This window comes from Ceratotherium simum, chromosome 24, assembly GCF_057802395.1.
Source record: "Ceratotherium simum simum isolate JZ-2026a chromosome 24, ASM5780239v1, whole genome shotgun sequence".
Taxonomy (NCBI): domain Eukaryota; kingdom Metazoa; phylum Chordata; class Mammalia; order Perissodactyla; family Rhinocerotidae; genus Ceratotherium; species Ceratotherium simum.
Window position 1 is genome coordinate 38039606 of NC_141923.1, and position 13013 is coordinate 38052618.

General features: G+C 39.7%; 1 protein-coding gene across 1 annotated transcript in view; it reads right to left on the reverse strand.

Moving 5' to 3' along the window:
• Positions 1 to 659: 659 nt before the first annotated feature.
• Positions 660 to 13013, reverse strand: part of PPP1R36 (protein phosphatase 1 regulatory subunit 36) — a 33518-nt gene continuing 21164 nt past the window's right edge. The window contains exons 8-11 of the mRNA XM_014784293.2: positions 2276 to 2318; positions 1779 to 1957; positions 1509 to 1700; positions 660 to 949 (exon numbers count right to left, since the gene is read on the reverse strand). Coding sequence (XP_014639779.2) covers positions 766 to 949; positions 1509 to 1700; positions 1779 to 1957; positions 2276 to 2318 — 598 coding nt within the window. The 3' untranslated portion in view covers positions 660 to 765. The remainder of the gene's footprint in view (positions 950 to 1508; positions 1701 to 1778; positions 1958 to 2275; positions 2319 to 13013) is intronic.

A 13013-nucleotide genomic window follows, 5' to 3' on the forward strand; every position in this document is an offset into this window, starting at 1 on the left:
AAAGCCACGTTCAAGTCAGAACACTCCTGGACTCCCAGAAGTGACGGCTCTCCTGCTCTGTCCTCTCAGAGCACTCAGTGTTTGCCTCTTTCACGGCCTCTCACAGGTCAGTACTGTATTGTGAGCAGGTATGTACTTACCTGTCTTCTCTACTACCCAGACCTGGAAGATACAGTCTCTGTCTTGACGATCTGTTTTCCCTACATAACCCAGCACAAGGCTTGCATGGAGCAGAGGCTTAGTAAATATTTGTTGTTAAATGAATAAATGAGAGAATGAATGAAGCATATAAGCTAAAAAGGCTTCTAAATGAATCAGATATACTTTATATCTCAATACCAATAATAATATAGCCATAGAAAAAGATTTAATATTAAAAACATTTTAATCTTTTTATGAACTTTTGTTTTCAAATGTATTAAAGACACTCTCATAAAGCAAAAAAGAACTTAGAAATGAATAAACAGAATGTTTTTTCACTAGTACACTAGAACATTGGCTAAAAGTTTTAATACCTTACTCTAAATAGCCACACAGGAGCCAAAGAAGTAAATAAATAGCAAAGCAAACTATTAAATACAGGAAAACGAGCTTTACAAGAGCTTTCCGGAATTCTTTAATAGTCTATTGTTGAACTTTTAACAAAATGGTTCGAACAACTTTAAAAGTTTAATAATAACAAATATTAGTCCTACGTAACGTGATTAAGTCAAAGTAGTTTACTTCAAATACAGAGACTTAATTACAGAAATGGAATGTACCAGATTATTTAGGGAATGTTTGAGAGGATAGTGCTCTCATGACTAAGTCCAGTGTATCCTGAATCCTCATGTCATTTCTTTCTACCAGGGAAGGATGTCTCCCAGACGGTTTCATGTTTTCCTCTGGTTCAAGGGGGAGAAGGGTATGGGGGTTGAACAGACATCGAGGCTCCCCCAAGATGCCAACTCTGTGAAAAGAATTATTGGTACAGCTGAAGTAGTCAGGCCAAAGACTAAGGTGAATGGTTGTGCTTGTGTGTGTGTGTGTGTGTGTGTGTATACTAAAGCCAAGACTCACATACACACACACACACACACACACACCCCTATCTTTATTTTATTTTTTTGAACCTTCCCCTGTTTCCATGAACCACCACTGGGGTCTTAAACATAGGTTCAAAAACTCAGCCCATAACCAGATTTTGTACTGGCCCTTCCCATATTTCCCAAAGATGATTCTTCTAATGGAAAAACTTCAGCCTTAGAAAGTCTGCTGCTCACTCCTCCAAATTAGAATGATTTGGAGTCTAGCATAACTTTCTAGCAATATTTTCTAGTCTAGATGGGTGTACCAAGAGCTGCTCTGGAAAGGAAACAGGGGGAGAGGAGTAGGGGGTGGGTAGGAGGGCAGTGCTTTCATCTTTGTTCAAATCTCTGGCAGAGGCATGGGATCTGAGCAACTGCCCCTCCCGGGCCCTTCCTAGGGAGCGACACTCAGGCTCTCCTTTCTCTCCACGGGCCACTTACTTTGGCATGGGCACAGAGTCCAGATTCTCCATGTCTTCTTGCATCTGAGCTGGGATTTTGATGCCTCCTCGACGATACTTTTTCTCAAAGATATTCTGAGCTTTTTCTCTGAGAGATGGCAGCAGAGTCGACATGACAGGAGAGCGCATGTTAATGGCTTTTTTAATCGCTGGGCGTTTTGCCATCATTCTCCTGTGAGGGGGAAGAGGTGATATTTAGGTCACATCATCTTGTTTTCTAGAAATGTCCTTGAGCTTAGGAAAGTCATACCTGAACTGTACCAAAGTCATGCGTTTCTTTTCCCCTCCTGATTCTTCGTCCTCACGCCTCCTTTGAGGGATGTTGAACATACTGGTACGAAACAGCCTCCCGATTTCTTCCTCAATCTCCGTGAAGTGTTGACGTCGGAAGACAATCCAAGCCACATACGTGCAGAAAGTGTAAAAGCACTATGACAGAAAACAGACAAGAATAACACCCACAGCTACATGGGAAGCTCCCAGCTGTCTATCTAACACTGCTAAGTAGATGCAAACCCAGATGACCCAATTGCTCCACATTCCTGAAAAGCTGTGGGAAATTACACATGTACTCACCTTTGCAGCAGGAAAATCAGGCCAAAAACTTAAGGCGTGGCGTACAGCTTGTTAGCATCTTTTTTAGAAAGGATATTCACCAAAAATAAGTGCCTGACAAATGGCTATCAGTTATTGCTATACTTCATGTTGCATATCAAAGTGAAAAGCTTCAGAACGTAAGTGACTCACCTCAAAGAATTTCCAGTCTTTTTGTGTATCTGATATTTTCTCCCTGCAATATAACAAATCACAACCATTGGTTGAGAGGAAAGTTCAATCTTTCAGTGATCTAGGCAAGCCCTTATCTTCAAAAGGTCCCTTTGCAGGATCATTTCCTGTGGCCTCAAGACTATTTAGCCACATAAATGCTATCAAAAGGCATTGATAATGAGTCCCAATATCTTTTTCTTCGACTTCTTAGGTTACCCAGATCAAAACCCCTAGAGCTTTTGGTGAAAAGTTAATCAACATAAATTCAGGATAAACAAGCCAGCAAGGAAATATATTCTTCCAAATGCTTCTGGTGATGTGAGTGTTGGGGAGGTGAGGAGATTGGAAAGGTGGTGAAGAGGTAACACGAGGTGTTAGTAGGTATGGAAGTAATGAAGTAGAGGGTAAGTCTAAAAGGAAGAAAAAGAAAAAAATCTTAAATAATGGTTATGGCCATTGGGTGCAAAAAGAAATAGAAACAAAATGGACAAAGGTCTATGCCATGCAATCCATTGACCGGGGACAGTCATGTGCTCTTCCTCCTGAATGAGGTATATAGACTGAGCCTTGTCTCTTAAAGGCAGGCATTTGCCCAGGAGTTCTTGCAACACAAACTCAATGTTAAGGATACTAGACTGACATGGGCATACTTAGTGAACTTGGCCTCCCCTCCCCAACACAGGCCATTCTGATTCTGATTCCAGCCTTATGACAGCAGGCACGGCCTGGGGAGGACTTGAGAGTTGATGGAGAGGGCTGTGCACCTGCAGTCATGTCATCAGTCATGGGGCCAAGGCTGGACCCAGGGCACTCCAAGGTTGATCCTGCATTTGCTTCTGCTTTTGCTTGGGCCTTCCTCAGAGTAACTGACCCCTAGGATTGACCCTGGTATCAGACTCTCCAGAACCGTCCTGAACTCCCATGGTCTGGGGAGATGACCCAAACCCCTCAGGACCTCCCGTCTTCTCACAGGGACTTCATGGTCGGTACAGGCCCAAACTAGCCCTCCATTTGGGGGAACCACTGAAGAGATAGTTCAGCTTTTACTGGGGTAGGTTCCTCCCTTCCTGCAGACTCTTCATTTACACACTCGTGTGCAAGTCTTCAACAAAGAGTCAAGGCAATAGTTATTAAAGTGAGTGTTTACTAAGTGTGGACTCTGCGCCAAGTACTATGCTAAGCTCTTTACATTTATTATCATATTTAGTTCCCACAAGATCCCTATGATGTAGTCAGCACTATTATTCCCACTTTATAGTTGAGGAAACGGAAGTTGAGACTGAAGTTCAAAGACGTATATTTAATTAGGTGCAAAGTCTGTACTCAGGCCTGTCATATTTCCACATTTGTTCTTGTAACCAGAACACTAGGGAAACAAGCTTTTTCTTTAGAATATTTTGCAGATAAAAATATTAAACCCCATTGCCCAGTGGAAACTTTTCAGGACAAGCTTCAGCATCCTTCTGTACCACCTGAAGCCTCCACCTGCTGGGAGCACTTATATGGCATTTCCGCTCTTCCATGGCCTCTGCCACCTGAACCCTGAGCCCATGCAGACCTGCCAAGCAGAAGTGGACACCAACCAAACCCTGTTCTCGGAATACCAAGTCAGCCTGCGCTCTGGGAGAAGGTTTAGAGCAGCGCTTACATGGGCACGACCCAAACCAGTACCATCTCAGCAAGGTTTTGAAATGACAGAATGGTTGCCCAGGAAACACACACCTTCTCTCCTTGTCTTCTCTTTCATCCTTTTTTTAAACATTATTAGAAGGTACCATAAGCCTCCTCCCCTTTCCCTCAAGTTGCCATAAAACTGGGACTTCTTTCTCTCTTAAAGCCCAGAGCAAACTGATGTAGGCCACCCCGCAGAAATTAAGTACAGAATGTGGTGGTTTCTTCTTCCCATTCCAACCGAGCTCTGCATATGAAGCTGAAAGGAGCCCAGGAAATGGAGGCAGGGAATGAGGACATCTGAGAGCCGCATGGTTTAAAGCTCGCTGGTGGATTCTGAATCATTTTTCTTTCTTCTTTTTTTTTATTTTATAATTTTTATATTAAGAACATACAAATCAGTTATAAATTTAGAAGTTCAATGAGTATAAATAACAAAGTTAAGCCCCCCCAATCCTCTACAAATTGAAATGGGAATTATAACAGCACAACCCAACAGAAATATAATGCAAGCCATAAATGTAATTTAAAATTTCCTAGTAGCCACAGTTAAAAGAAATGGGTGAAATTAATTTTAATAATATATTTATTATATCCAAACGCCCAAAATATTATCATTTCAATATGTAATCAATATTTTAAAATTATTAATGAGATATTTTATTCCTTTTCAAACTTTTTGTATAGTGTACATTTTACATTACAGCACATTTCACTATGGACCAGCCACATTCCAAGTGCTCAACAGCCAATGGGGCAAGTGGCCACCATGCTGGTCAGCAAAGACACTGTACATTCCACCTGTGAGGGCGGAATCCAAAGGAGAGAGGGGAAAGCCAGCCTGGTGGTGAATCCAGAGATTTTCTGTGGCTTGTTATGATGTTTTCTTATTCCTTCTTACTACATTAGACTCTAAGCTCTAAACCAAAATGAGGAAAGTATATCATATTTTTAGTTATTCCTGAAGGGATGCAAAGCCTACGGCCAGGCCCACAGGGTTCTAAGGACTGGAGAGAAAAAAAAGTTGTGTTCCCATTTGCCCCTTGGTGCTTTAGGTGAAATCAGGTTTAAATGAAAGTCAAGGGCTGTTCTGTAAAAGGGAAGAGAAATTTCAAAGGAATGTGTTTATGGGGAAGGGAAAGAGGCCTTGGTGCATATGACTGGAGGTGAGGGAGGGGGAACGGGCCGTAAGGATGATTTATACACCTGACCTTCAAAGAGATCCCTTTCTCCCCATCCTCATGCACACTGCCATCCTCTTTGGTCACCCGTCAGGTGACAGCTGCATTGAGAGCAGAGGATGAGGGGATAAATCCTAGAGTGGGGGGGGGGGGTGGAGCCAGAATTGGCCATAACCAGACAACAGATCTAATTCTATGTCATGTGCCATGAGGAGGTTTTCTTATCTATCCTGGAAAACACAGAGAGCTTTTACCGAACATGTTCATCAAAATTGTGCCAAAGCTTTTATATCAGGACTTCACAGATGTATTTATAATAGAAAGGCATGTCCTCCTACTTCTCACAAAACATGACAGCACTAAATTAACAGCCCCCTAATTGCTGGTTCTACTGAAATCTTTAACTCCAGAGACAAATGACATAAGGTGTTCTAGTCCAATTTTAAGTGTGCATATATTAGAGAGAAAAGTCAGAAAATACACATGAAAATGTTCTCATGAGACTATTCACATTGGGAGAAAGTAAAATAATAATATGTTAAAATCAGCCAATAACTCGTAACTGGCAAAAACATTGTCCTCATCTTCTCCTAAATAGAAACAACCAAAAGAACAACATAAACTCCATTCAAGAACAAAATCAACACCCATGGCCAGGTAATAACTTTTACTGGCAAAAACAGGCCGTAATCTGTTTTCCTTGATATCCTGTGTTCAGCTCTCTGACCTGTACGGCACTTGTTATGTGGATGGTGGGTGGTGAGCTCTAAACTGATTCTTTTCCTGACTGCCACTCAACAGGTGGGAGGAAAGCAGGTGATGTTGCATCCAATGGCCAAAAGACCAACATCTCCTGGAAAAGAGCTGGTGCTAAACTGAGGCAATCACTTACTTTCAAACATAATGCGTTCCTTTAAAAGTTTGTATAAAAATTACACTGTAATAAAAATGTACTGTTAAAAGTACAATAACTTAAGGGGAGGTTCTATATCCAGGGAACTAAAAGATATGATAACATCTCTAATTATGATATAATTTATAGTTTGATTTTTTTAACCCAAAATGAGTTTGCAATGTATATGTGCTTTTAAAGATTACACATAAGTATATTAAGAAATACAATTACTGTTTTAGAATAGTTGTTTTTTTAACCTTGTTATGGACTGAATGGTTGTGTACCCCCACCCCCAAATTCATATGTTGAAGCCCTATCAGCTCCCAATGTGATGGTATTTTGAGGTGGGGCCTTCGGGAGGTAACTAGGTTTAGATGAGAGTAGGGCTCTCATGATGGGATTAGCATCCTTCTAAGAAGAGGCAGAGAGATTAGGGCTTTCTCTCTCTCCACGATGGAGGACCTAGTGAGAAGGCAGCCACCTGTAAGCCAGGAAGAGGGCCCTCACCACAACCTGACAATGCTGGCATCCTGATCTCGGACTTCCAGCCTTCAGAATATGAGAAAATAAATTTCTGTTATTTAAACAATAGTGGTAATTAGTTATGGCAGCCCAAGCTGGCTAAAACAAACCTCAAATTCTAGTTTTCTCAATTTGAAGTGAGAGTTTGAAGACAAAAGAAAGTAGAGTTAATGTTGAGAAAAGGTGATTTTACAAGTGATTGAATAGGAAATTGTAAAGCTGACTGTAATTTCATCATAAGACCTTTCTTGAAAATTTTGTCAAGAAAAGACAAAATACCACTTCTTCCTAAATAATGGGATCTGTAGCAAGCTGAATCTCTACCAACAGCTCTAGGGACCTGCAAAAGCCTCCCATATTTGGACCACAGGAATGTTTTTTGATGCTTAAATTTCCATCCTCAATTTTACGTATCTCTCTATTGCATCTAACATTACACCTCACCCATTAGAGGTATTAAACGAAATAATTCTATAATGTTAAACATGTTCTTGTCCTTTGTGGTGAGGACACATTTGGCCTACTTAATTCCCACAAGCATCTGACTCTGGCGAAAGATTCTATACAGATGCTCAATGGTTTCTAGATTTGAATTAACAGTACTATGAGACAGTAGAATTCCCTATCTTCTACTTTTATTTTCTAAAATAAAGAGAAAATTCAATAATATATACAAACGGTCCCGCAAATTAACATAGCTGCCTAAATTGAACTATTGGCTGACAGGTAATGCCATTACATAACGGCTTCAAAAGTTTAATCAAAAGCATTCTTATAGAAAGGATGCTTTAAAGCAGTGGCTTTCAAACTTTTTTGACTGTAACCCACAGCACGAAATATATTTAATATTGAAATCCCCGTACACACACACTGAAACAAAAGTCTCCTGAAACAACACTTAACTTCACTTTATACGAGGTACTCTGATTTTTTTGTTCTCTTCATGACTTACTGAGTTGATTTCAAGATCTACTAATGTGTTGTGACCTGTAGTTTGAAAAACACTGATTTAGGAGCATTATTGTAAGAAAGAACAGGCTGTAGGAAGCTGAACACATAAAAGATGAGGACACACCATACTTTTAAAAGATACAAAATAAAATAATGACTTCAAAAAACAATGCAATGATATTGGATGTGTTAGCCCAGGTTTTCTGAGAAGCAGACACCAAGATGGGATTAGACATACAAGAGATTTATTGGAGAAAACAACTGTGATGGGAAATGAGGACGGAGCTGGAGAAGGCAAGGAGGGCCGTCACACCAGGATGCAGGTCTGAGCCCTGTAAAGGAGGGAGGAAAGATGGGAAGGACTGGGTAGGAAGAGTCTCAGACTGCAGTGCAGCTCTGAGAAAGTTCTGACCGGGCCAAAGGGAAGTCCTCAAGCCAAAGTCATCCATCCGAGGAGTCCCATGTCTGGTAGAAACAGGCCTGCTTTAGTGTCCCTACTGCACTCAGACATTGGCTGGAGGCAGTCCCTGAGAAGCGTGACCTCAGTGCAAACCTGGTGGTGGATTCGGAGTACAGCAACCGGAGCCACTGGTCAGTCATGCGCCCCACTACGGCAGATCTGAGAGGCACATTGTCATGGCTGCCATGCTGAAAGACAGCGCTAAACTTGTCAACTCCATAAAAGAGCTGAACACAGCAGCAAAAACTCTAAAGAGCAGAACTGATGCAGTAGAATAAAGAATGAATCTTGCTGGAGATGCATTAAGAGGGCATTCCCAAATCATGGTAAATCCCACAAAGTGAATCACAGAAATGGTAGACGTGAGAAGCAGATCACGTAGTCTACCACGTGGACAAGAGGGGTGCAAGAGAAGAGAAATGGCCAACAATGCCAAAATGTAACCAAAAAACACAGAAAATGAGCCTAAATTGAAAATATAAACATTAAGTCTCATTTGAGAGAAACCTCACATGCCTTTTTGTTTTTAAACTTTATAGACCAACTGCAAATAGCCAAGGAGAAATGAGAGAACGTACTCCTGCCCCTTAGACTCTGGAGAAGCTTAGAGAAAATCTACTCCAACTAAAGAATGACATTGTTAACCCAATACTATCTCTGTCCAACCTGATGTTTCTTTTTATAGGCAGAAGAAAAAGGTTTCAAGACTTGAAAAAAGTGAAAGAAGAAAAAGCTTTAACCACATCCTATAGTTGTAAAGTTCACTACATGTAAGGGTAGAAATCCAAGCTCACATGAAAGACATCAAAATGCAGATAAAGTAAAATGTTTAGTAAGGGTTAAGGGTAATGATAAAAAATAAAGTAAAAGAAATTGGGGAAACAGGGTGAGAACAGCAAAGTATAAATATAGAGTTCATTAGGGGTTTTAGATTCCCACATTGTTACAAAGAAACAGGGACAAATCATAGAGTCTCAAGAGAGAATGCGAACACAGTAAATATCATATTCTGTATTTCAAAAGATCCAACAATTTATTTGATAATGCAAGGCATTTTTAAAATCACCCATACTCCCTTCACTCTAACAAATCATCTATTTTTTCCATTTATTCTCTTCTCTGTAATAACATTTGCTCTTGAATAAGACTTTTAAATTTAAACATAATGTGTGATATTTAAATATGCATATTCTTTGACCCAGGAATTCTACTGTAAGGCATTTAGGACAAACTAGACAAGTACATAAAATATAGGTAAAAGAAAGTTCATTACAGTGTTATTCATAATATTTAAAAAGGAAACATCCCAACCGTTCATCAAGAAGTTAAATACATTTGGGGCCCGGCCCCATGGCATAGCTGGTAAGTGCACGCGCTCTGGGGCTGGCGGCCCAGGGTTGGATCCCGGGCGCGCACTGATGCATCGCTTGTCAGGCCATGCTGTGGCGGCGTACCGTATAAAGTAGAGGAAGATGGGCACAGATGTTAGCCCAGGGCCAGTCTTCCTCAGCAAAAAGAGGAGGCTTGGCATGGATGTTAGCTCAGGGCTGATCTTCCTCACAAAAAAAAAAAAAAAAAGAAGTTAAATACATTTGGAATACCAGGAAGCCATTAAAGATGATGTTATAGAGCTATATTTACTATAGAAGATTAATAGTAATAACAATAATAACAATACAAATGAAATAATAATAGCTAACATATACTGAGTGCACACTATGTGCCAGGGAGGGTTCTAAGTGTTTTATATGTATTGTGTCATTTAATTTTCACAGTCTATAAAGTAGGTATATTTAGGTATATCCTCCAGATGGAATGCTATAGAAGAATAAAATTCTATTTATGTAAAATTGTGTGTGTGAGTATGCGTGCATACAGAGATGTCTAAAAGGATAATGAACAAAATGTTGACAACAGATAGTTTGGTGATGGTATTTCAACGATTTACCTTTGCCTTTTTCTGTATTATTTAATTTTTTTCATGACTATGTATCAATTTTATAAACAGAAAGAACAAACTATATTTGAACATATAGGGAAATATTGAGTTGTTTTCTTGACATGATAAATAGTTTATTGTTTAAACTAAGGGTCAACACAAGTAAATAGCTAGTTTATTCTCTATTTTTTTTTTTAATTTGAGGAAGATAGGCCCTGAGCTAACACTTGCCAATCCTCCTCTTTTTGCTGAGGAAGACTGGCCCTGGGCTAAGATCCACGCCCATCCTCCTCCACTCTATATGGGACACTGCCACAGCATGGCCTGACAAGCGGTGCGTCGGTGTGCGCCCGGGATCCGAACTGGTGAACCCCAAGCCGCCCCAGCGGAGCGTGCACACCTAACCACTTGCGCCACAGGGCCAGCCCCTAGTTTATTCTCTTTTAAAACAGAAAAAAGATAAGGCTGACTTCAGTCACTTTTCTAATGGAATTAGACACAAGAAGTGCTACTATTTATGTATAATTAAAAAAATTAAAAAGATGACTCTAGGAAAAAATGAAATCTAAAAACCACCGTTTTCAGATGATATGATTATATACCTAGAAAACCCCAAGAAATAAATTATAATTTTATATAGGTAAGAAATGCGTTTAACATGTGTCATAGGTTTTAACATAAATGACAGAACCAAATGCATTCTTATATATTTTTATCATCAGAAATATATTACCAAACATGCATCAACAGGGGAATGGATAATCAGTTAATTATAATAGATTCATAATATCCATAGTTTAAGAACTATTCTATTCTTCAAAAGAATGTGATAGATCTATCCATACTGATATTCAAAGATATTTAAGATTTGTAAGTGAAAAAAGCGCATCTCAGAATAACACATATAGCATTATCCTATGTATATTAACAACAACAACAAGGTAAGTGCATATGTGTGATTGGATAGAAAGGTAGAAGGACCAAACCAGAATTAACAGTACTTACTTCAGGGGAGGGGAATGAGCTTGGAAGAGGGTGGGGGAAGTAGGAGACTTTCATTTTTAACTCTATATGCTAACTAACTATAAACCAACTATATACATAACGATTATTTGAATTTTTTTCCCTCAGGATATGTTCATGAAGTATTTGCATAACTAAAAATAAATAAATAGGGGGCAGGCCTGGTGGCGTAGTGGTTAAGTTCACGCACTTTGCTTCAGCCAGCGGCCCGGGGTTCACCGGTTCAGATCCTAGGCATGGACCTATGCACTGCTCATCAAGCCATGCTGAGGCGGCGTCCCACACAGAGCAACTAGAATGATGTACAACTATGACACACAACTATCTACTGGGGCTTTGAGGAGAAAAAAAATAAATATAAAATAAATAAACCAAAACTTCACATTGGTATAAGAACTTAAATACATGAGTGCTAGTCTAACTTAGGACCACATAAATTTCTTTAAAGATTATTATATAAAACTTTAATGGACAAAATAAAGAACGATATGAATAAATGGAGAATACATCTTACAGCTCTTTGAGAGGATTCAATACAGTCAAGATGACACTATTTCCTAAGCCAATATATAGGTTTCAATATAATATACAACAAAAGGTTCTTGGTAGATATCTCTTAGAACTTGATTAATAGTGAAATTGATCTTGGGGCTGGCCTGGTGGCATAGTGGTTAAGCTCAAGCACTCCGCTGGGGTCGCCCGGGGTTCATGGGTTCAGATCCTAGGCACGGACAGATGCACCACTTGTCAGGCCATGCTGTGGCAGCGTCCCAAACAGATGTTAGCCCAGGGCCAATCTTCCTCAGCAAAAAGAGGAGGATTGGCAACAGATGTTAGCTCAGGGCTAATCTTCCTCACACACACACACACACACACTCACACACAAATAGTGAAATTGATCTCAAACAGGTAAGACTGCCAAATACAAGGTTTCTGAAGGTAAGAGGAGTGAGCTCTTGTTTTCAGCTGTTAAATCAACTCCTTTCTAGCGGGGCTCACTGCCTGTGCTCCACAGCGAGTCTCCAGCAGGTGCACTCCTCCTTGCCTCTCCTGCTTGGGGTGCCCAATCTCTGTCTATACCTCTGTGTGTGTCTCTGGCCGCTAGTTTCCTTATCTGACGACTCCTCCACTAGATTGTACGTTCCTTGAGGGCAGAGACTATTCTCTTCGTACATGAGCCCTTAGAACCACAACTAACACAGAGCAGGCACACAGTCACATGTGTTGAATAAAGCAAAGCAAAATATAAACTGTATAGTCCTGTGTTTAAAACCGAAAAACTGATCAATAAAATTCAATAGGCATTCCCCAAAATGGGTTATAATATTAGAAAAATTCAACATCTAATAAACAAGAAATGTTACAGTGGGAAAAAATCACTAATAAATATTATTGGAACGTTGGATGTTAGCAAAGAAAAATTATCTTATATTCATAGCTCATCTGATCTGATAAACAAATTTCAAATGGATCAAAGACTTTAACATTTGTTAAACCCTATTTTTAAAAACTAAGAAAGAAAGGTAAGGAGTTTAACCCAGGAATGAACAGAATGAACCCAGGAATTAGCTTGTAAGACTATTGAATAGCATCAGAAACAAGGTGGAAACGTTCAAATAAATAAAAATTTAAAACACTTTCATAATGTGTAAAAACATAAATATCAAAAGGAAAGCAACAAACTAGAAAAACAAATGACCAATCGCAGCTACATGAAACCTAAATTACATATACAAATTCCGTTTCCAGTTGATAAATGGTTAAAACTAAATGAAGACCAGGCAATAAGTTATTTTACACAGAAAAAGAGCACAGACTCCAGAGTGATGAAAGATATTCAGAGTCAATATAAAATATCTTTAAATTTTATTTATCGATTTATTTGCTGAGGAAGGTTCACCCTGAGCTAACATCCATGCCAATCTTCCTCTATTTTTTAGTATGTGGGCCACCAGCACAGCAGGGCTGCTAACAAAGCAGTGTAGGTCTGCTCCCGGGAACCCAACTCAGGCCACCGAAGCAGAGCGCGCTCAAGTTAACCACCAGGCCACCGGGGCTGGCCCCCTTTAAGCTTT